General features: G+C 51.9%; 1 protein-coding gene across 1 annotated transcript; it reads right to left on the reverse strand.

Moving 5' to 3' along the window:
* Positions 1–139: 139 nt before the first annotated feature.
* On the reverse strand, positions 140–21908 carry EEF1AKMT2 (EEF1A lysine methyltransferase 2). The gene is made up of 6 exons (XM_075348507.1): positions 21812–21908; positions 17543–17608; positions 14851–14965; positions 14665–14775; positions 10087–10303; positions 140–450 (listed from the first exon to the last, which is right to left on the reverse strand). Exons 1-6 carry the CDS (start codon positions 21898–21900, stop codon positions 353–355), a joined length of 696 nt encoding a protein of 231 aa, XP_075204622.1. The 5' UTR covers positions 21901–21908; the 3' UTR covers positions 140–352.
* Positions 21909–24618: the final 2710 nt, after the last annotated feature.

A 24618-nucleotide genomic window follows, 5' to 3' on the forward strand; every position in this document is an offset into this window, starting at 1 on the left:
GGCGCCACTTACTATGTTAGTAAATGTGATCATTTTTCTCTGGATTGATTTTTTTTTTATCAGTGTGTGCATGGTAAATATATATTTTCACCAGTAGTGCAATCAACGTAAATTCAATGATGAGGCCGACCCTGTAGAATAAAGTATAAATTATTTATTTTCCATTGTTGCAGAAAGGTTAATTGTCCAAACAATTCGACTGAGCTCCGGCGAATCGTAGATATGAATGTTCCACGTCTTTACAGTCATTAACCACAGACGCCGGACTAAACTCAACTTCGCTGTAAGTTTCCGCCATAGTAGTAGCGTCAGTGTCCCATACATGTAATGATCAGTCCATGATTTTTTAGGATCAGGACTTCTTCCTGAAGACAAGAGCTGTGACGCTGTGACCCGAGTGTCCCCCAAAACTGAAGGCCGGAGTGGGAAGTTCATCCGTCAATTCAAACTCTGCAAAAAAATAATAATAATAAAAAAAAAATACAATATATACGGTATATATTTATTCACTTATATAGCGCTATTGATTCCGCAGCGCTTTACATACATTGGCAATACTCTCCCCATTGGGGCTCACAATCTAAATTCCCTATCTGTATGTCTTTGGAGTGTGTGAGGAAACCTGAGAACTTGGAGGAAACCCTCCTTACAGATGTTGTCCTTGGTGAGATTTGAAACCAGGACCCCAGCGCTGCAAGACTGCAGTGCTAACCACTGAGCCACCATACAGTGCTAACCACTGAGCCACCGTACTGTCCTGCAAGAAAATCAATGATAAAGTACACGAGACCAAACCCTCAGCTGTAATGTGGTCACGGTGACATCATTCCGCAATGTCTGCAGCCTTGTGCGCTCATGACTCGGATATTTCCATCTATCTAATCAATGACCGCAGTATGGACGGCACCTACGGGGGCAGACTAGTTCTCCTACAATTCATTTATTCTCCACTAATGTTGCTTTATTTTTACAAAACTGGAATCTGATTGATAATTGACAACAGAAAAAAATAAATCAGCCTTTGGGTAGTGCAGAAGAAGGGAATTTTGTTTACTTACCGTAAATTCCTTTTCTTCTAGCTCCAATTGGGAGACCCAGACAATTGGGTGTATAGCTTCTGCCTCCGGAGGCCACACAAAGTATTACACTTAAAAGTGTAAAGCCCCTCCCCTTCTGCCTATACACCCCCCCGTGCATCACGGGCTCCTCAGTTTTGGTGCAAAAGCAGGAAGGAGGAAACTTATAAATTGGTCTAAAGTAAATTCAATCCGAAGGAAGTTCGGAAAACTGAAAACCATTCAACATGAACAACATGTGTACACAAAGAACAACAGCCCGAAGGGAACAGGGGCGGGTGCTGGGTCTCCCAATTGGAGCTAGAAGAAAAGGAATTTACGGTAAGTAAACAAAATTCCCTTCTTCTTTGTCGCTCCATTGGGAGACCCAGACAATTGGGACGTCCAAAAGCAGTCCCTGGGTGGGTAAAATAATACCTCGTAATAGAACCGTAAAACGGCCCCTTCCTACAGGTGGGCAACCGCCGCCTGAAGGACTCGCCTACCTAGGCTGGCATCTGCCGAAGCATAGGTATGCACCTGATAGTGTTTCGTGAAAGTGTGCAGGCTCGACCAGGTAGCCGCCTGACACACCTGCTGAGCCGTAGCCTGGTGCCGCAAAGCCCAGGACGCACCCACGGCTCTGGTAGAATGGGCCCTCAGCCCTGAGGGAACCGGAAGCCCAGAAGAACGGTAGGCTTCGAGAATTGGTTCCTTGATCCACCGAGCCAGGGTTGATTTGGAAGCTTGTGACCCTTTACGCTGGCCAGCGACAAGGACAAAGAGTGCATCCGAGCGGCGCAGAGGCGCCGTACGAGAAATGAAGAGTCTGAGTGCTCTCACCAGATCTAACAAGTGCAAATCCTTTTCACATTGGTGAACTGGATGAGGACAAAAAGGTAAGGAGATATCCTGATTGAGATGAAAGGGGGATACCACCTTAGGGAGAAATTCCGGAACCGGACGCAGAACTACCTTGTCCTGGTGAAACACCAGGAAAGGAGCTTTGCATGACAGCGCTGCTTGCTCAGACACTCTCCGAAGAGATGTGACTGCTACTAGGAAGACCACTTTCTGCGAAAGGCGTGAAAGAGAAATATCCTTCATTGGCTCGAAAGGTGGTTTCTGAAGAGCCATCAGCACCCTGTTCAGATCCCAGGGTTCTAACGGACGCTTGTAAGGAGGGACTATGTGACAAACCCCCTGCAGGAACGTGCGTACCTGTGGAAGTCTGGCAAGGCGCTTCTGAAAAAACACAGAGAGCGCAGAGACTTGTCCCTTAAGGGAGCCGAGCGACAAACCCTTTTCCAATCCAGATTGAAGGAAGGAAAGAAAAGTGGGTAAGGCAAATGGCCAGGGAGAAAAACCCTGATCAGAGCACCAGGATAAGAATATCCTCCACGTCCTGTGGTAGATCTTGGCGGACGTTGGTTTCCTGGCCTGTCTCATAGTGGCAATGACCTCTTGAGATAACCCTGAAGACGCTAGGATCCAGGACTCAATGGCCACACAGTCAGGTTCAGGGCCGCAGAATTCAGATGGAAAAACGGCCCTTGAGACAGCAAGTCTGGTCGGTCTGGTAGTGCCCACGATTGGCCCACCGTGAGATGCCACAGATCCGGGTACCACGACCTCCTCGGCCAGTCTGGGGCGACGAGGATGGCGCGGCGGCAGTCGGACCTGATCTTGCGTAACACTCTGGGCAACAGTGCCAGAGGAGGAAACACATAAGGCAGTTGAAACTGCGACCAATCCTGAACTAATGCGTCTGCCGCCAGAGCTCTGTGATCTTGAGACCGTGCCATGAATGCCGGGACCTTGTTGTTGTGCCTGGACGCCATTAGGTCGACGTCCGGCATCCCCCAGCGGCAACAGATCTCTTGAAACACGTCCGGGTGAAGGGACCATTCCCCTGCGTCCATGCCCTGGCGACTGAGAAAGTCTGCTTCCCAGTTTTCTACGCCCGGGATGTGAACTGCGGATATGGTGGAGGCTGTGGCTTCCACCCACAGCAGAATCCGCCGGACTTCCTGGAAGGCTTGCCGACTGCGTGTTCCGCCTTGGTGGTTGATGTATGCCACCGCGGTGGAGTTGTCCGACTGAATTCGGATCTGCTTGCCTTCCAGCCACGGCTGGAACGCCTTTAGGGCAAGATACACTGCCCTTATCTCCAGAACATTGATCTGAAGGGAGGACTCTGTCTGAGTCCAGGTACCCTGAGCCCTGTGGTGGAGAAAGACCGCTCCCCACCCTGACAGACTCGCGTCCGTCGTGACCACCGCCCAGGATGGGGGTAGGAAGGATTTCCCCTTCGACAATGAAGTGGGAAGAAGCCACCACCGAAGAGAGGCTTTGGCTGCCTGAGAGAGGGAGACGTTACTGTCGAGGGACGTCGACTTCCTGTCCCATTTGCGGAGAATGTCCCATTGAAGTGGACGCAGATGAAACTGCGCAAAAGGAACTGCCTCCATTGCTGCCACCATCTTCCCTAGGAAGTGCATGAGGCGTCTCAAGGGGTGTGACTGGCCTTGAAGGAGAGATTGCACCCCTGTCTGTAGTGAACGCTGTTTGTCCAGCGGAAGCTTCACTATCGCTGAGAGAGTATGAAACTCCATGCCGAGATATGTCAGCGATTGGGCCGGTGTCAGATTTGACTTCGGGAAATTGATGATCCACCCGAATCTCTGGAGAGTCTCCAGAGCAATGTTCAGGCTGTGTTGGCATGCCTCTCGAGAGGGTGCCTTGACAAGCAGATCGTCTAAGTAAGGGATCACCGAGTGTCCCTGAGAGTGTAGGACTGCTACCACTGTTGCCATGACCTTGGTGAAGACCCGTGGGGCTGTCGCCAGGCCAAAAGGCAGTGCCACGAACTGAAGGTGTTCGTCCCCTATGGCGAAACGCAGGAAGCGCTGATGCTCTGGTGCAATCGGTACGTGGAGATAAGCATCTTTGATGTCGATTGATGCTAGGAAATCTCCTTGGGACATTGAGGCGATGACGGAGCGGAGCGATTCCATCCGGAACCGCCTGGTTTTTCCGTGTTTGTTGAGCAGTTTGAGGTCCAGAACAGGACGGAAAGATCCGTCCTTTTTTGGCACCACAAACAAGTTGGAGTAAAAACCGTGACCCTGTTGCTGAAGAGGAACAGGGATCACCACTCCTTCTGCCTTCAGAGTGCAAACCGCCTGAAGAAGAGCATCGGCTCGCTCGGGGGGCGGAGAAGTTCTGAAGAATCGAGTCAGGGGACGAGAGCTGAACTCTATCCTGTAACCGTGAGACAGAATGTCTCTCACCCAACGGTCTTGTACCTGTGGCAGCCAGGCGTCGCAAAAGCGGGAGAGCCTGCCACCGACCGAGGATGCGGTGTGAAGAGGCCGAAAGTCATGAGGAGGCCGCTTTGGGAGCGGTTCCTCCGGCGGTCTTTTTAGGACGTGACTTAGACCGCCATGAATCGGAGTTCGTCTGACCCTTCTGTGGCCTGTTGGACGAGGAGGATGGAGACCTGCCCGCGGGCCGAAAGGACCGAAACCTCGATTGTACCTTCCGTTGTTGAGGTCTGTTTGGTTTGGACTGGGGTAAGGATGAGTCCTTTCCCTTGGATTGTTTAATGATTTCATCCAATCGCTCACCAAACAGGCAGTCGCCAGAAAATGGCAAACCGGTTAAGAACTTTTTGGAAGCAGAGTCTGCCTTCCATTCACGTAGCCACATGGCCCTGCGGACTGCCACCGAATTGGCGGATGCTACCGCCGTACGGCTCGCAGAGTCCAGGACAGCATTAATGGCGTAGGACGCAAACGCCGACGCCTGAGAGGTTAAGGACACCACTTGCGGAGCAGAGGCACGTGTGACTGCATTAATCTGCGAGTGACAAGCTGAGATAGCTTGGAGTGCCCATACGGCTGCGAATGCCGGAGCAAAAGACGCGCCGATAGCTTCATAGATGGATTTCAACCAGAGCTCCATCTGTCTGTCAGTGGCATCTTTGAGTGAAGCCCCATCTTCCACTGCAACTATGGATCTAGCCGCCAGTCTGGAGATTGGAGGATCCACCTTGGGACACTGAGCCCAGCCCTTGACAATGTCAGGGGGGGAAGGGATAACGTGTGTCCTTAAGGCGCTTAGAAAAGCGCTTATCTGGACAAGCTCGGTGTTTCTGGACTGCCTCTCTGAAGTCGGAGTGATCCAGAAACGTACTCATTGTACGCTTGGGAAACCTAAAACGGAATTTCTCCTGCTGAGAAGCTGACTCCTCAATTGGAGGAGCTGGGGGAGAAAGATCCAACACCTGATTGATGGACGCTATAAGGTCATTCACTATGGCGTCTCCTTCAGGTGTATCTAGGTTGAGAGCGGCCTCAGGATCAGAATCCTGATCTGCCACCTCCGCTTCATCCTCTAGAGAGTCCTCCTGCTGAGACCCTGAGCAGTGTGATGAAGTCGAGGGATTCTCCCAGCGAGCCCGCTTAGGCGGTCTGGGACTGCGGTCCGTGTCAGAGACCTCACCTTGGGACCTATGAGTCACCCCAGGAGCACCTTGCTGCTCCAACTGAGGGGGGCCTGGGGTCAATGATTCAACAGTGCCCGGGGCCTGTGTTACAGGTCTGGACTGCAAAGCTTCTAGTATCTTAGCAGACCATTTATCCATACTCTCAGAGAGTTTGTCAGCGAATACTGCAAACTCCGTCCCTGTCACCTTGACAGTGGTAGCAGGTGGTTCCACTTGGGCCACCAGTGGCAGAGGCTCCGGCTGAGTAAGTGCCACAGGGGCCGAGCATTGCACACAATGAGGGTAGGTGGAACCTGCCGGTAACATAGCCGCACATGAGGTACAGGTTGCAAAGTAAGCCTGTGCTTTGGCACCCTTGCTTTTTGCGGACGGCATGTTGTCTCCTCTGAGTACAATCCGGGAGGGTATATAGCCAAAAACCAACAGTGCGACCGTACAGAGTAAATGTATAGCATATAAGCATATATATATACACTTCGGCACCCAGGGGGTCCAGCACCTAGAAACAGGTGCGGCTTACCGACCGCTCAAAGCGGTTGTGTGACCACCAGATTCCCTGCCTGGGCCTCCCAGAGCCGTGTTGTCTCTCCTCTCCAGCTTCAGAAGTGCTGACAGGAATGGCTGCCGGCGTTCTGTGAGGAGGAGGGGGCCGTGGGCGTGCCCTAGAAAGTGCGGGAATCTGGTGCCCCACGGTGCTCAGTGAGGGGGGAGGAGGATACAAAGTATGCTCCTGCGCTCAGCGCTGACGTCCAGTGCAGCGTCCCGCCCTTCCCCTGACTGGCAGGCCCGGGGGCGGGAGTATGCGGTACTAGGCCGCAGAAGCCGGGGACTAAAGTTATAAGCGCGGCCGGCAAACAAGCGCGGCCAGCGCGGTAGTCCCGGCGCACTAACACACCCAGCAGTGCTGCAGCGTGTATGACACAAGCGCTCCATGCGCCGTCCCCAAGGGGACACAGAGTACCTCACAGTAGCAGGGCCTTGTCCCTGACGATACCCGGCTCCTGTCCAGCAGATTCCCCAGGGGCTGCGGAGGGAGCACGGTCCCAGTGCCTGGAGACCGATTAGGATCCCACTTCACCCAGAGCCCTGAAAGGGATGGGGAAGGAAAACAGCATGTGGCTCCTGCCTATGTACCCGCAATGGGTACCTCAACCTTAACAGCACCGCCGACCAGAGTGGGGTGAGAAGGGAGCATGCCGGGGGCCCTGTTATGGGCCCTCTTTTCTTCCATCCGATATAGTCAGCAGCTGCTGCTGACTACATTGTGGAGCTATGCGTGCATGTGTGCCTCCTTCGCACAAAGCATAAAAACTGAGGAGCCCGTGATGCACGGGGGGGTGTATAGGCAGAAGGGGAGGGGCTTTACACTTTTAAGTGTAATACTTTGTGTGGCCTCCGGAGGCAGAAGCTATACACCCAATTGTCTGGGTCTCCCAATGGAGCGACAAAGAAATGCAAAATGGCACAGAATATCAATATGTAACATGTAGAAGACTGCTCCCTAGTGCCCCCCTACAGGATCACACCACTACTGCCGGGTGTACAATCCCCTCTTGCAGACGTCGCTGCTCCAAGATTCCCAATACTGGAATATTCTAAGGAATATACCCCTTAAAGAACTCTGTAAATTTTCTTTTTTGGGCTTCCATTCCAACCCCCCTGCTTCCAGAAGCCATCACTTTTGCATTTTCTGTCTACATACCGATAAGAGGTCTTGTTTTTTGTGGGAGAAATTGGATTTTTACTAAAGTGCTGAGATAAAAAGGAGAAAAAGCTCAAATTTCCAAGCCAGGTGAAATTGTGCAAAACAAAAAAAAAAAACAACAAAAAACGCGAATCCGCCATTGTTTTTTTTGTGGGGTTTTACAGCATTGCCTGGTCCGGCAGCACAAGTCTTCAGATCAGTACCAGGACAGCAATGACCAACTTTTATTTTATTTTTTTTTTTTATTATTATTATTATTTTTTATTATTTTAATGGCTTAAAAAAATTCTAAACTTTTTCCAAATCTTTTTCTTCTTCTCCAATTGACTTATGTGAGGGCTTATTTTTTATTGGGGTACATATGAAATTTTGATCAATTTGCATTTCTGGGTGGAGATGTGGCAACAAATAAACAGCAAATCCGGCTTTTCGCATTTATCATTATGGCGTTTACCATACGGGTTTTGATAGATCTGACTTTTTTGATAGGACAACATCGAATACTTTATTTTTTCTTATTTTTTTAATATGTTATTTTTTGGATGGAGAAAAAACTTTTTTTTTTTTATATATTTTTATTTTTGTTGTCCCTTGATTTAATTCCCACTATGAGCCAAGAACCTTGTACCACATAATGTAATAATTCAGTAATGTAACTGTGACGCCCCTGACCTTATCAGGGTGTGAAAGGGACCTGCACCACTGTCTCTCATGGTGCAGAACTCATCCTCCATGGTTAATGGGACCCTAACTATTGGTATTGTTCCCATCAGCACTCAAATCCTAGGCACACCTCACACCACACCCTGTCAGGCACACCAGTGGGAGGTCTAGCTGGAACAAGGCCACCCGCCTAGGGGTCAGGCAGACTGGTGGGAGGGACATAGTCAGTCAAGTAGTAGCTCCCGAAGAGTGAGGAGCTGAGGGAGTTGTAGCTCCCTGGGAGACTTTGGTTGGGTCTCAGATGGTGGTCTGGGACTGGGTTGGAGACCCGATCGCATGATATTGGAGAAGGGTGCCCAGACTTATGTGGGCGTCACACGAGACGAACTATCGCGCGATGCATCGTCGGGGTCACGGTTTTCGTGACGCACATCCGGCATCACTTGTAACGTCGTTTCGTGTGACACCTCCGAGCGACGCAGAATCGCTCACAAATTGTTAGTCATGTACTCGTTGCTTATTTTTAAAAAATTGTTTATTTTTAATGGCGCCGGTTGTTCATCGTACCCGGGGCAGCACACATCACTCCGTGTGACACCCCGGGAATGATGAACACAGCTTACCTGCGTCCCGCGGCTCCCGCCGGCTATGCGGAGGGAAGGAGGTGGGCGGGATGTTTACGTCCCGCTCATCTCCGCCCCTTCACTTCTATTGGCCGACCGCTGTGTGACGTCACTGTGACGGCGAACGTCCCTCCCCCTTCAGGAAGTGGATGTTCGCCGCCCACAGCGAGGTCGCTCAGCAGGTAAGTACGTGTGACGGGGGTTCGCTCATGTGATCACACGATAGATCGTACCATGTGATGCCCGAATAAGTTTTGGAGAAGTCGGCACCAGAAAATCCAGTAACCGGACCGGTACCGAGCACGGCAGGGTACAGGACCCTAGATCAGGGAGTAGCTTCACGCAACCTGGTAATTCACCTGTGGAGGATAGTCTCTTTATGAACTTTCCCCAAGAGCTCAGAGATCGAAGGCATCAACACAACGAGGGGGATAGAGCTTATCAGCTTATGCGGCCTACAGAAATCCCAAGCGTCAGCCATCGAGAGCACAGCTCCACTATTTAAATATAGGGAGCGGGACCCCGACAGCTTCAGGCCGAGAGGTCACTCAGAAACATCTATCTACATGTGCATGGAGGCAGGCTCTAGTCCACCAGACAATACCGGTGGGAACGGACTCCCGTACGAGCTCCCCAGAGTGGCAGCGGCACCCAGAGACTTGGTTTACTTCTGTGTCAGAGTCTGCTTAATGGTCGCACCAACATCTTCACAGCCTGAGTGAGTACACTGCTCTCCCTGAGCCCTGCCTGCCCACACAGCCCGCACCATGCCATCCTCTCACCTATCCTCTAGAGTCCCGGGGTCTCCCCAACCCGTGGAGGGAACATCATCAGGCTGCCCCGCTCCATCTTCCTCGGGTACTCCCTTCGGCAGCGGCGGTACTCCCCTTACTGCGAACCATGGGTGGCGTCACAAACTCCCCCTAGTAAATATCCCTCTCTTTTACAAGCCCCCAGATCCGGAGACCATCGAGCCACAGCAACTCTGGATCCGAGCAGTTCGACTGCTGCAGGGGCGGTACATAACATATAGTGAATATCACATATGTATGACGCTGTGGTTTGGGTTCAAATCATAGGAGGTTGTGGTTGTGGCCTATGTGGTTGTGGTTCACAGGGTACCAAGCCTCCCATGGTCTTGTTGGGGGGGCTAGGAGGTGATGGAGGATGAACAGACACCCACCAGGATCGCTCCTGTTAGATATGGTCAGTGACACGTCTTTGGTTAATTAGCGGTGATGGGAGATGGCTCTGATCATGGATGTCAGGCGTTGGCACCTGCGGCATTGTTGGACTCTGGTCCTGATCCCGCTCCATGTGATTAAGCATGAAGAGGTTAATAGTCTTTTCTTTAGAATATTGTCAGTTATCCAGTATCAGACATCTCCGAGTAGCATCAAAGAGATTAAGATTTTTTTTATAGAGCCTGGGAAATCAGTGGTTGATTGATCTAGAAGATCTACAGAAATCCAGACTGAAGACACTGAAGGAAAAGAAGTGACTACATAGCCCCTAATGCCTGGTACTTACCATCTCCAAACTGTTGGAGCAGTTCATCCTTGGTCCAGTTGCAAGAAGTGATGATGAAACGACCATTCGGTTTTAATATTCTACATAATGACTGTATATACTGTCTGCGTTTTTCTTCCGATCCGCTGGGATCCAGACTCACTGCATCGAAGGTGCCCTTATCCAAGCCAATGTCATACTGCTCCGGAGGACTGAAGGAACCCAGGAAATCTGCCACCTAAAACCAGACACCAGGTAATACCTCAGGAACAGCCAACAATGGAACTGGAGGCTCCCGAAAGTCAAAACCTTAAGGTGTAGATCATTTATACATCAATTAGGTGGGGGTTACCTGCTCAAGACCCCTCCATTTGCCAGAATGGACTCAAAGTGTCCTTGTATTACAAGGGCCACCTTTTGTCTGAATCGCCGCTATGTAACACTTGATTTCCCTGCAGCGGCCGCTGTCATCTATATACCAGGCTTTTACCGGGGATATCAGGAGTACCATGAATGTGACTGGATCTCATGACAAAATGTTTAAGGTTGAGTTCACGTGTCCTGTAGTCATCCGTCATCACAAATCCATTTGTAAAATAGTTGTGCAAACACACCTTTTTTGTCCGTTGTTATTTAGAACAGATGTCGGCCGGATCCATTTTTATCCTGTGGAGTCAATGGACAATGGATCTGTCAACAGATTGCTATTTATCGTCCATTTGTAACGGATCCGTTACAAATGCAAGAACAACGGATGGCTAAAGAGAAATGCGTATCGGATCCGTTGTCCGTAGTCTCCAATGTTTAAAGAACGGATCTGGCAGAAATCAGTTTCCCAACGGATCCGTTCTAACGGATGACTACAGCACATGCAAACATTTCCTAAATAGATGATCTGGTTGACAGCTCACATTTCCAAATACTTTAGGGCATTCTGATTTCTGGATATAGATCTGCTACACTGGGCATCCACAATTTAGAGGCAATTTGTGGCAGAAAATAAGCCAAGTAATAGGTGGGGTAAACTGGACATTTATCAAACAGTATGGACCATTTTCATACATTTTGGGAGTTTAAAGGGAGCCTGTCAGCAGATTTCTGTTCCCCAAAGTGATGTAACGTATGTTAGTTCAGTGTAATGCAGAATAAATCCAACTTTGTTTTAGCAATTCTTGATTCTGTTTATGTGCAGATGGCTTGGCCCTGCCCTTCCAGTTCTCCGGCCTCTCTCACCATTTCCCTGCCCTTCCAGTTCTCCGGCCTCTCTCACCATTTCCCTGCCCTTCCAGTTCTCCGGCCTCTCTCACCATTTCCCTGCCCTTCCAGTTCTCCGGCCTCTCTCACCATTTCCCTGCCCTTCCAGTTCTCCGGCCTCTCTCACCATTTCCCTGCCCTTCCAGTTCTCCGGCCTCTCTCACCATTTCCCTGCCCTTCCAGTTCTCCGGCCTCTCTCACCATGTCCCTGCCCTTCCAGTTCTCCGGCCTCTCTCACCATTTCCCTGCCCTTCCAGTTCTCCGGCCTCTCTCACCATTTCCCTGCCCTTCCAGTTCTCCGGCCTCTCTCACCATTTCCCTGCCCTTCCAGTTCTCCGGCCTCTCTCACCATATCCCTGCCTTTCCAGTTCTCCGGCCTCTCTCACCATTTCCCTGCCCTTCCAGTTCTCCGGCCTCTCTCACCATTTCCCTGCCCTTCCAGTTCTCCGGCCTCTCTCACCATTTCCCTGCCCTTCCAGTTCTCCGGCCTCTCTCACCATTTCCCTGTCCTTCCAGTTCTCCGGCCTCTCTCACCATTTCCCTGCCCTTCCAGTTCTCCGGCCTCTCTCACCATTTCCCTACCCTTCCAGTTCTCCGGCCTCTCTCACCATTTCCCTGCCCTTCCAGTTCTCCGGCCTCTCTCACCATTTCCCTGCCCTTCCAGTTCTCCGGCCTCTCTCACCATTTCCCTGCCCTTCCAGTTCTCCGGCCTCTCTCACCATTTCCCTGCCCTTCCAGTTCTCCGGCCTCTCTTACCATTTCCCTGCCCTTCCAGTTCTCCGGCCTCTCTCACCATATCCCTGCCCTTCCAGTTCTCCGGCCTTTCTCACCATTTCCCTGCCCTTCCAGTTCTCCGGCCTCTCTCACCATTTCCCTGCCCTTCCAGTTCTCCGGCCTCTCTCACCATATCCCTGCCCTTCCAGTTCTCCGGCCTCTCTCACCATTTCCCTGCCCTTCCAGTTCTCCGGCCTCTCTCACCATATCCCTGCCCTTCCAGTTCTCCGGCCTCTCTCACCATATCCCTGCCCTTCCAGTTCTCCGGCCTCTCTCACCATTTCCCTGCCCTTCCTGTTCTCCAGCCTCTCTCACCATTTCCCTGCCCTTCCAGTTCTCCGGCCTCTCTCACCATTTCCCTGCCCTTCCAGTTCTCCGGCCTCTCTCACCATTTCTCTGCCCTTCCAGTTCTCTGGCTTCTCTCACCATATCCCTGCCCGCTTTTGGCCTCCTCTTTTTGAATCGAAACAGATCAATGTTTATACCCCGATGCAATGAACTTTTTATTATAAATCAAATTAAGAGAAGATTGTTTTTAATCGGCGCAACCAGCTTTTCCTTTATTCTGGATACTCTTCTCTGATGTTGAGCAGGCGCAGTCATTCCCGCGGGCGGCGCATGCGCAGATTGATAGTCCAGCTCTGGCAACATCATCTGGAGCTTAATGCGCGTGTCGGTGTGACATCTCTGGCGAGAAAGTGACCTGTCAGCCAGTGACAGGAGGCAGCGGGGAAAGGGAGCAATGATCCAAGCCCCCTTCACTAGTGCCTCATGGATTATATCAGTTTGGGGTTCAAAAACCTGCGGACAAGTTCCCTTTACGACCGTCCAGTCTAAGTTTGCACGGTTTATAAATCTGACCGTATTAATATATATTCCCCCATTGTTTGCACACTGCATAATGCTTTGTTTCCCCTCTAATGGTGCCTCAGCTAACAAAACACTTGCAGCCAAGTTTCCCCCAAAGACTAAAAAAAGTTGTGTGCAAAAAATTTATGAGCTATGCTCAGGATAAGCGATAACTTATCGACCGGTGGGTTTACAACCACTGGGACCCACACAGATTGTCAGAACCGGGAATTTTTATCCCGGTTCTACTGGAGATGCAGTGCTCGACCTCCGCTCTATTTGTGCCTTAGGTGACCACTGTACTTGGCTTTTTCTAGCAACGCCATAAAAAATGAAGGCAGTGGTGATTGGGCATCCGACCTGCTACTCCATTCTATAAGAGGGATAAAAATTGCCTGTTCTGCCGATAGGTACAGTCCCCTGCATCGGACCCCTGCAGATTAGTAAATTCCCTTAAGGCTGGAGTTTAACTTACGAGTGACCCGTGCGTGGATCGAGTCATATCATCCGGCACGGCCTGACACTCTCCGGGCAGTCTGCATGTATTTCTATGCAGCTGCACGCTTTGTCTGGAGAGCGTGCGACCGCGCCAAGTGATACAAATTAATCCTTGCACGAGTCACTTGTAAGGCCTGTTTCACACGTCAGTGATTCTGGGACGTTTGTGCTTTTTTTTTCTACGTACCAGAATCACTGACATACGCAGACCCATTATAATCAATGGATCTGCTCACACATCAGTGATTTTTCACTGCACGTGTCTCTGTGCGGCGTACACGCGTGTCTGTGATTGCCGCACGGAGACGTCTGTTTTTTTCTGGCATCACTGATGCCCCACGGACCACACTATGATGTGATCCATGAAACACACACCAGAAAAACACAGACATTTAAAATAAAAATCATTTTTACTCACCCGGCTCCAGCGGCGCTCTGTGCAGCCTGTGCTGCCTGCTGCTTCTGAGCCGGCTCATTACTGTCGCGCATATTCATGAATGCATGACACAGCCGACCCGGAAGCAGCTGCAGCGAGGGTCAGCGCCGGCCGGATGCTGCACCGCGGGAGCGTTCAGCACCAAGGAGAGCGGGAGCGGGCACAGGTGAGTTGATCTCTATGTGCAATCACGGAGAACGGAGCCCGGATTGAACATAGACAACCCACGTGTGCCGTGAATCACGGCACACGGAGGGACATGGGCGTGTTTTACACATCAGTGAAGAACGTCTGTGTTTTTCACTGACGTGAAACAGACCTAAGTCTGACTCCGGCTTAATGCTTAATATTGGATTAACAGTGGTTCTTTTTTGGGGGGTAACTTGTAACCTGCCAATTTTTGTGGGACTCTAGTGACCAAACTGGATTGTAAAAGGTGCCAGCTCGGGTTCAGCCGGAGGAGCAATAATCAGTAATGCTGCATGAGTGAAGCTGCTCTGGGAACGGAGCTCTGCAGACACTGCAGCTTCACTACAGCCCCTCCAGAGCCTTTCACACTGTGATATTACAACGTCGCTGGATAGTGGGACTGAAGACATGACAATCTGAAGCAACTACAGGCGATATGGGAGCAAGGTCCCGGCTCGAGCCCGGAGCAGCTACACACTATATGAAGATTTCTAGCAAATGTGTGCGTTTCATTCTCTGATCCGGCTCATGCGCTTTCAAGAGCAACGGGACATTGTCATTTTTGGCCAAGGTGATAGATCACTTCTTGAGTCTCTCACCTGCAGATTTACACTTTGAGAAGCTCCTTCCTTTTCACATATGTTTCTTGCGAGCGCTATAGCATCTGAACAGTAGTCAATACCCGTGAGGTTGCTGTAGCCCGACTTTGCCTGTAGAACAATGATAATTATACAGAAAATGTCTGATCAGTGCAGAGATATTACGCAACAGGTACTGCAACGCACCAACTCCACCAGCAGCATGCCATTCCCTGTGCCAATGTCCACCATCGAGGTTGTCAGCGGTATCTTCTGTGCATTCATCCATCGCACAACCCGGGTCATACTACCTTCTCCAAACCTGTTACACAAAAGGCAGATTTAACATTTGCATACCCTGTATATACTGCATTTACCATACTCTACTCATCTCTGTACTATACATTACATACCCCTATCAAGAGTGATGTTAAAGGGAATGTCAGCAGTTTATTTGTTATGGAATCTGAGAGCAGCATGACGTAGGGGTTGAAACCCTGATTTCAGTGATGTGTCACTTACTGGGTTGCTTGGTGCAGTTTTAATAGAATCTCTGTTTTCCCTGCTGTGAATATGTAGCAGAGCTAGGAATGCTGAGCTGTGTATAACCCCGGCCCTGTCCAGTATTGTCATCTAGTAGCACAGGCTATGGAGGAAATCCCACGGTTCTGTTGCAGATAGCGAGGATACTTTCCGAGTTCACCAGTGCAGAGAAGCAGTGGGAAGTTGTGCAGCAGCTCTGCCGGTCATGGCTTAATGTGGCGGGTCTAGAGAAGCTGAAGGGGCCGGGGGATGTCCAGGAGCAGACGGATGGTAACAGTGGTTCTATGCAGAGCACCACCATGCTGGGGGGATAAATGGTGCACAGCATGGGAGAAAGAAGTGTACACAATCCATCTCATGGGATGTGTGTAAAGGTGGTGTCACACACAGCGACAACGACGTCGCTGCTACGTCACCATTTTCTGTGACGTTGCAGCGACGTCCCGTCGCTGTCGCTGTGTGTGACATCCAGCAACGAGCTGGCCCCTGCTGTGAGGTCGCCGCTCGTTGCTGAATGTCCAGCTTCATTTTTTGGTCGTCGCTCTCCCGCTGTGACGCACAGATCGCTGTGACAGCGAGAGAGCGACGAAATGAAGCGAGCAGGGAGCAGGAGCTGGCATCTGGCAGCTGCGGTAAGCTGTAACCAAGGTAAACATCGGGTAACCAAGGTGGTTACCCGATATTTACCTTCGTTACCAGCCTCCGCAGCTCTCACGCTGCCAGTGCCGGCTCCTGCTCCCTGCACACGCTAAGTTAAGCGGTGTGAGCTGGTAACTAAGGTAAACATCGGGTAACCATACCCGATGTTTACCTTAGTTACCAGTGTCCGCAGCTTCCAGACGCCGGCTCCGTGCAAGCGCAGCGTCGCTTGCACGTCGCTGCTGGCTGGGGGCTGGTCACTGGTCGCTGGTGAGATCTGCCTGTTTGACAGCTCACCAGCGACCATGTAGCGATGCAGCAGCGATCCTGACCAGGTCAGATCGCTGGTCGGATCGCTGCTGCATCGCTAAAGTGTGAAGGTACCCTAAATTATCCACGCTCCTCACAGACCCTCCCAGTACTCCGGACTCAGATTTTAACACTGATTATTAGGTACTTAAAGCAGCACTACAGCGGGGTGGGGGTTGGTGGTGTTGCAGCGCTGAAATGGCACTGAAGTCTAAACCCCCTCCCCCGTCATACATTCATCATCTGGGGCCTTCACCTGTTTTTCAGCATCACTGTGGTCCGGCGGCACCATCTTGGGACAGTAACTTCAGACTGGCCAGAAGACAGCAGTTACATCTCAATCTTCCAATACAAGTCTTATGAGAACCAGAACACGGCTCTCATAGATTTGTACTGAGGTGTGACCTCAGGTACGCTCCGGTAGGTCACAAATCACAGGCGACCGACTGGCGGTAAAAGATGAAGGGGAGTATAATACCAGGAGCAGGGGACTTACATTTAAAGCAAAAAAAAAACCAAAAAAAAACAAAACACTGTAGTGGTCCTTTAAAGGACTAAATGTCAATATAAAAGCCTAGAAAGCCCCTTTAATACCCCTATACGTGTCTGCACAGTCCCTCACCGTCTCTTCTGTCCAACACTGACAATATAACTGAGCAGTTTCTTTAGTTACATCCATACCTGGGAAAGCTAGGTGACAAATATGGCCGTCCAATTGCTGCCCCTGGCTCCTCAGTGGCAGATTAGTCTAGCTATGGGAAGTGGAGACTATATTTAGGAGTCTGGGGTACGTTATTACTCTAAGGGGTGAATATATTTAGTGTTCAAGGATTATTCCCAAGATAGTAGGTTATATTTGATCCACACGACAGGGGGGACTTACTGATCGCTGGAGGTCCGAACTATCCAACCCAATTCTATAGTATATTAAAGGGGTTGTCCAAGGAAAACAAGTGACCAAGTCTCAGGATTGAGTGGTGGGAGCCTGCCTTCTGGGGCCTGCACAGATCAGCAGTACGGGGAGCGTCATCCCTCTATGAAGCTGCTCAGCTTTGTCTGGCAGGCTGACAGTGGCAGCCCTACGTGGTATGCATGGGGCGGCGGTGGAGCATGAGCACTGCTGCGCTATTGTATTGTGGATATAGTACCGCACTCTGCTCATCGGTGCCGGTCACAGCGGTCTGATCCTAATGATCAGCAGGTTATTACCTATCCTGTAGATATGTGATAACTTATTTTCACTGGACAACCCCTCTAAAGGTGACTCCATTTTTACCACTGATAAAGTGTCACTGTTTACGCACTCCCCAAACAGGACCACAGTGCTTTCTCTCACAGACTGTTGTGTGTGCAGTGTTATATAGAATGAGGACTAGCTCAAGGACTGTTCCATAATGATGACACTCACCAGATTTCCCCTTCATCGCCGTCCTCCTCGAAGGTCTTCAGTTCTCGGCTGTACACAGCATCCCAACTAGAGAGGAGAGAAGAAAGTGCTGAGTTTCCAGGAGCACACTGTCTGTGTCAGGGAGTCTCTGGGAGCACACTGAGCGCACACTGTCTGTGTCAGGACCCCTTAGGTCATCACTTTGCGTCACGTAAAGAGTTCTCTGCAAAACATGAAACTACAAGGATGCCCCGACAGCTATACGGTATGCTGGGAGTTGCGCTGTCCCTGCAGACATGCTGTGGGTTGTGGGGTCTCTGCAGACATGCTGGGGGTTGTGGGGTCTCTGCAGATGTGCTGTGGGTTGTGGGGTCTCTGCAGACGTGCTGGGAGTTGCGCTGTCCCTGCAGACATGCTGTGGGTTGTGGGGTCTCTGCAGACATGCTGGGGGTTGTGGGGTCTCTGCAGATGTGCTGGGAGTTGCGCTGTCCCTGCAGACATGCTGTGGGTTGTGGGGTCTCTGCAGACATGCTGGGGGTTGTGGGGTCTCTCCAGACGTGCTGGGGGTTGTGGGATCTCTGCAGACGTGCTGGGGGTTGTGGGATCTCTGCAGACGTGCTGGGGGTTGTGGGATCTCTGCAGACGTGCTGGGGGTTGTGGTGCCTCTGCAGACGTGCTGGGGGTTGTGGGATCGCTGCAGATGTGCTGGGAGTTGCGCTGTCCCTGCAGACGTGCTGGGGGTTGTGGGATCTCTGCAGATGTGCTGGGAGTTGCGCTGTCCCTGCAGACGTGCTGGGGGTTGTGGGATCTCTGCAGACATGCTGGGGATTGTGGTGCATCTGCAGATGTGCTGGGGCTTGTGGGGTCTCTGCAGACATGCTGGGGGTTGTGGTGCCTCTGCAGACGTGCTGGGGGTTGTGATGCCTCTGCAGACGTGCTGGGGATTGTGGTGCATCTGCAGATGTGCTGGGGCTTGTGGGGTCTCTGCAGATGTGCTGGGGGTTGTGGTGCCTCTGCAGACGTGCTGGGGGTTGTGATGCCTCTGCAGACGTGCTGGGGGTTGTTGGGCCTCCGCAGACGTGCTGGGGGTTGTGGTGCCTCTGCAGACGTGCTGGGGGTTGTGGGGTCTCTGCAGACGTGCTGGGGGTTGTGGTGCCTCTGCAGACGTGCTGGGGGTTGTGGGGTCTCTGCAGACGTGCTGGGGGTTGTGGGGTCTCTGCAGACGTGCTGGGGGTTGTGGGGTCTCTGCAGACGTGCTGGGGGTGGTGGGGTCTCTGCAGACGTGCTGGGGGTTGTGGTGCCTCTGCAGACGTGCTGGGGGTTGTGGTGCCTCTGCAGACGTGCTGGGGGTTGTGGTGCCTCTGCAGACGTGCTGGGGGTTGTGGGGTCTCTGCAGACGTGCTGGGGGTTGTGGTGCCTCTGCAGACGTGCTGGGGGTTGTGGTGCCTCTGCAGACGTGCTGGGGGTTGTGGTGCCTCTGCAGACGTGCTGGGGGTTGTGGGGTCTCTGCAGACGTGCTGGGGGTTGTGGGGTCTCTGCAGACGTGCTGGGGGTTGTGGTGCCTCTGCAGACGTGCTGGGGGTTGTGGTGCCTCTGCAGACGTGCTGGGGGTTGTGGGGTCTCTGCAGACGTGCTGGGGGTTGTGGTGCCTCTGCAGACGTGCTGGGGGTTGTGGTGCCTCTGCAGACGTGCTGGGGGTTGTGGTGCCTCTGCAGACGTGCTGGGGGTTGTGGGGTCTCTGCAGACGTGCTGGGGGTTGTGGTGCCTCTGCAGACGTGCTGGGGGTTGTGGTGCCTCTGCAGACGTGCTGGGGGTTGTGATGCCTCTGCAGACGTGCTGGGGGTTGTGGTGCCTCTGCAGACGTGCTGGGGGTTGTGGTGCCTCTGTAGACGTGCTGGGGGTTGTGGGGTCTCTGCAGACATGCTGGGGGTTGTGGGGTCTCTGCAGACGTGCTGGGGCTTGTGGGGCCTCTGCAGACGTGCTGGGGGTTGTGGTGCCTCTGCAGACGTGCTGGGGGTTGTGGGGTCTCTGCAGACGTGCTGGGGGTTGTGGGGTCTCTGCAGACGTGCTGGGGGTTGTGGTGCCTCTGCAGACGTGCTGGGGGTTGTGGTGCCTCTGCAGACGTGCTGGGGGTTGTGGTGCCTCTGCAGACGTGCTGGGGGTTGTGGAATCTCTGCAGACATGCTGGGGGTTGTGGGGTCTCTGCAGACATGCTGGGGGTTGTGGTGCCTCTGTAGACGTGCTGGGGGTTGTGGGGTCTCTGCAGACATGCTGGGGGTTGTGGGGTCTCTGCAGACATGCTGGGGGGTTGTGGTGCCTCTGTAGACGTGCTGGGGGTTGTGGGGTCTCTGCAGACGTGCTGGGGGTTGTGGGGTCTCTGCAGACGTGCTGGGGGTTGTGGGGTCTTTGCAGACGTGCTGGTGGTTAAGGGGTCTCTGCAGACGTGCTGGTGGTTAAGGGGTCTCTGCAGACATGCTGGGGGTTGCAGTGTCTCTGCAGACATGCTGGGGGTTGTGGGGTCTCTGCAGACGTGCTGGGGGGTTGTGGGGTCTCTGCAGACGTGCTGGGGGTTGTGGTGCCTCTGCAGACGTGCTGGGGGTTGTGATGCCTCTGCAGACGTGCTGGGGGTTGTTGGGCCTCCGCAGACGTGCTGGGGGTTGTGGTGCCTCTGCAGACGTGCTGGGGGTTGTGGGGTCTCTGCAGACGTGCTGGGGGTTGTGGTGCCTCTGCAGACGTGCTGGGGGTTGTGGGGTCTCTGCAGACGTGCTGGGGGTTGTGGGGTCTCTGCAGACGTGCTGGGGGTTGTGGGGTCTCTGCAGACGTGCTGGGGGTGGTGGGGTCTCTGCAGACGTGCTGGGGGTTGTGGTGCCTCTGCAGACGTGCTGGGGGTTGTGGTGCCTCTGCAGACGTGCTGGGGGTTGTGGTGCCTCTGCAGACGTGCTGGGGGTTGTGGGGTCTCTGCAGACGTGCTGGGGGTTGTGGTGCCTCTGCAGACGTGCTGGGGGTTGTGGTGCCTCTGCAGACGTGCTGGGGGTTGTGGTGCCTCTGCAGACGTGCTGGGGGTTGTGGGGTCTCTGCAGATGTGCTGGGGGTTGTGGGGTCTCTGCAGACGTGCTGGGGGTTGTGGTGCCTCTGCAGACGTGCTGGGGGTTGTGGTGCCTCTGCAGACGTGCTGGGGGTTGTGGGGTCTCTGCAGACGTGCTGGGGGTTGTGGTGCCTCTGCAGACGTGCTGGGGGTTGTGGTGCCTCTGCAGACGTGCTGGGGGTTGTGGTGCCTCTGCAGACGTGCTGGGGGTTGTGGGGTCTCTGCAGACGTGCTGGGGGTTGTGGTGCCTCTGCAGACGTGCTGGGGGTTGTGGTGCCTCTGCAGACGTGCTGGGGGTTGTGATGCCTCTGCAGACGTGCTGGGGGTTGTGGTGCCTCTGCAGACGTGCTGGGGGTTGTGGTGCCTCTGTAGACGTGCTGGGGGTTGTGGGGTCTCTGCAGACATGCTGGGGGTTGTGGGGTCTCTGCAGACGTGCTGGGGCTTGTGGGGCCTCTGCAGACGTGCTGGGGGTTGTGGTGCCTCTGCAGACGTGCTGGGGGTTGTGGGGTCTCTGCAGACGTGCTGGGGGTTGTGGGGTCTCTGCAGACGTGCTGGGGGTTGTGGTGCCTCTGCAGACGTGCTGGGGGTTGTGGTGCCTCTGCAGACGTGCTGGGGGTTGTGGTGCCTCTGCAGACGTGCTGGGGGTTGTGGAATCTCTGCAGACATGCTGGGGGTTGTGGGGTCTCTGCAGACGTGCTGGGGGTTGTGGTGCCTCTGTAGACGTGCTGGGGGTTGTGGGGTCTCTGCAGACATGCTGGGGGTTGTGGGGTCTCTGCAGACATGCTGGGGGGTTGTGGTGCCTCTGTAGACGTGCTGGGGGTTGTGGGGTCTCTGCAGACGTGCTGGGGGTTGTGGGGTCTCTGCAGACGTGCTGGGGGTTGTGGGGTCTTTGCAGACGTGCTGGTGGTTAAGGGGTCTCTGCAGACGTGCTGGTGGTTAAGGGGTCTCTGCAGACATGCTGGGGGTTGCAGTGTCTCTGCAGACATGCTGGGGGTTGTGGGGTCTCTGCAGACGTGCTGGGGGTTGTGGGGTCTCTGCAGACATGCTGGGGGTTGTGGGGTCTCTGCAGACATGCTGGGGGTTGTGGGGTCTCTACAGACTTTCTGCACTGATGTATGCTATAACTAATAGAATGCCTCCGTTATCCCCCGTGTGCTGCCTGGAGGTATCAGTATGGCGCCCCCCTGTGGCGCTGCTGCACTTACTGCTCTTTCGTTCCCAGAACTGAAGGGGAGAAATCCTCACTCATCTGTGCGATGTGGAACAGGTCCGGGACATGCTGCGGTGACGTCATCACTACGTGACCAGTCACATGTGGGGGAGGAGTCAAGTGCTCAGTTCTGGAGCTGCTGCCTGTGTTTGTCTCATCTGCATGTAGCAGAGCTCTGTGCTTGACTGACCTGCACGTAGCAGAGTTGTTTGTCTGACCCTCATGTAGCAGAGCTGTGCTGCCTGACCTGCATGTAGCAGAGTTGTTTGTCTGACCCTCATGTAGCAGAGCTGTGCTGCCTGACCTGCATGTAGCAGAGTTGTTTGTCTGACCCTCATGTAGCAGAGCTGTGCTGCCTGACCTGCATGTAGCAGAGTTGTTTGTCTGACCCTCATGTAGCAGAGCTGTGCTGCCTGACCTGCATGTAGCAGTTATGTTTGTCTGACCCTCATGTAGCAGAGCTGTGCTTATCTGACATGCATATAATAGAGCTATGCTGACTGACCTGCATGTAGCAGAGCTGTGCTCGACTGACCTGTATGTAGCAAAGTTATATTTGTCTGACCCTCATGTAGTAGAGCCGTGCTTGTCTGCTATGCATGTAATAGACCTGTGCTGCCTGACCTGCATGTAACAGAGCTGTGTTTGTCTGACCCTCATGTAACAGAGCTGTCTTTGGCGGCAGAGCTGTGTTTTAATCACTTACTACTGCAGCCAATTTTAATTTCTGCGCTTCCATTCTTTTCCTTTCTTCCAACAGGCACAGATGTTTTTATTTTTACAAGTTGTTCAGAATATCACCATTCACTTTATAATACAACGTAACGAAAAATAATCATACTGCGGTGACTTCAACTCCATCCTTTTTCTTTTTTTTGGCTTTTCATTTTTACAGCGTGCCGTGATAATAAAATGACCCACAACGTGAGGCTCCAGGGTGGTGCGGTTATGGCGATACTAAACACTTGAAAGATTTTTATATTATATATATATATATATATATATATATATATATATATATATATATATATATATATATATAATATAAAAATTGCTTGAAAAAAAAAAAAAATCAGAACTTAAGAAAAAAAAAAAAAATTGTTTTGTGTGAACATCTCCTGAGATCCATTATTTTTTTTTCCATTGCTGGACCTGTGTGACAGCTTGTTTTATTTTTCACCTGACGTGCCGTTTTTGTTCTTGATATACTTTTGGGATCCAATCTTTTGATCGCTTATTATTGCAGCAATTTGAAAATTCTTTTTAGTTTTTTTTTTCTTTTATGTCATTTTGATTAAATAATTGTATATTTTGATAGATGTGACTTTTTGCAGACACGGTGATATGACATTACATATATTTATTTACATATTTATTTTCTTTATTTTTGTATTGGGATAAGAAAGTGATTAAAACTTATGGGATTTGTTTTCATATTTTTAACTTTTTTTTTTATTCCACAAAGAGATTTGATCTTGTGATCAGTTGTGCTATACACTGCTGGATTTCAGCACTGCAGTATATAGAAAGGCCGTGTTTGAGCAATGCTTTTTATTAATGAGCTTACAAAAATGCAAGAAAAATGCATAATTTTTGGAAAGTGATGACAATCAAGGGAACCTGTGATGTTCCTTAAAAAAAAAAAAATTAACCTGCAGATATGGGGTTTATCTGCAGGTTAAAAAGCGTTTTTAACTGAACCCAGCGCCTACTACAGCTGGACGTGCAGTCAAGGACACACCTCCAGCTGAAATGCATTGCGGCACAAAAGTTGGGTGCCTGCACTGCAATACACGCTGCCAGCTAAATAGAGGCCTGCAGCTGACATCAGACACCGCCATAGCAGGCACACTGATGTCAGACTGCCGAACTCTGCGCCTGATACAGAGGCTGATGTTTGTTAGGGTGCACTCACACGAATGTATGACTCGCACGATAGGATCGCATCACCCGGCACGGGAGCACACACTCTCGTGCCAGGAGCGGGTCAGCTGCATGTATTTCTATGCAGCTGAGACTCTCCTGTCCGAAGTGTGTGCTCCCGTGCCGGGTGATGCGATCCGATTACCATGCTAGACATATGTTCGTATGAGTGCACCCTTAGGGTAAGGACACAGGAGAGTAAAACGGTCAAAGTAGAATGCAATAAAAAAATGAATTCCACCATGGCCCATGTTACTCTATGGGGCTGTTCCTATCTGTGATTATTTTCTCAGCCCTAATCAGACCGCGAAAACAATCGCAGCATGCTGCGGGTGGAATTCGATCCGTTTTCACTCACCCAAACATATCTATGGGTGCAAGTGAAACATCGGACTGCAGTCGGATGACACCGGAGTGCAGTGCGATAATTGCATCCGCTGACAGTTGAGGAGATAGGGAGATTAATCCCTCCCTCTCCTCCGCAGCTGTGATCTGATCACAGGATCGGATCACAGTGGCATGACACTCGCTACACAGTAGGAGCCAAGAGTCGCATCCGATGCCATACACTCGTGGTTCCAGCATTAAGGCCGCTTTACACGCAACGACTTTGCTAACGAGATGTCGCTGGGGTCACGAAATTTGTGACGCACATCCGGCCTCGTTAGCAACGTTGTTGTGTGTGACACCTACGAGCGACTGCTAACGATCAAAAATACTCACCACATCATTTATCGGTGTTCATTTTCAAAATGTCGTTGATTTTCTGGGACGTAGGTTGTTCGTCGTTCCTGAGGCAGCACACATCGCTACGTGTGACACCCGGGAACGACGAACAACAGCTTACCTGCGTTCTCTGGTAACTAGGTGGGAGTGTCG

Source organism: Anomaloglossus baeobatrachus, chromosome 5 (genome assembly GCF_048569485.1).
Source record: "Anomaloglossus baeobatrachus isolate aAnoBae1 chromosome 5, aAnoBae1.hap1, whole genome shotgun sequence".
Lineage (NCBI taxonomy): Eukaryota > Metazoa > Chordata > Amphibia > Anura > Aromobatidae > Anomaloglossus > Anomaloglossus baeobatrachus.

Coding starts and splice junctions, on each gene's coding strand:
- EEF1AKMT2 (XM_075348507.1), bottom strand. CDS start 21,900: ATGACGTCACCGCAGCATGTCCCGGACCTGTTCCACATCGCACAGATG. Junction 14,966..17,542: donor GGCGATGAAGGGGAAATCTG/GTGAGTGTCATC, acceptor TTTGTGTAACAG/GTTTGGAGAAGGTAGTATGA. Junction 451..10,086: donor GCTCCAACAGTTTGGAGATG/GTAAGTACCAGG, acceptor ATTTTTTTGCAG/AGTTTGAATTGACGGATGAA.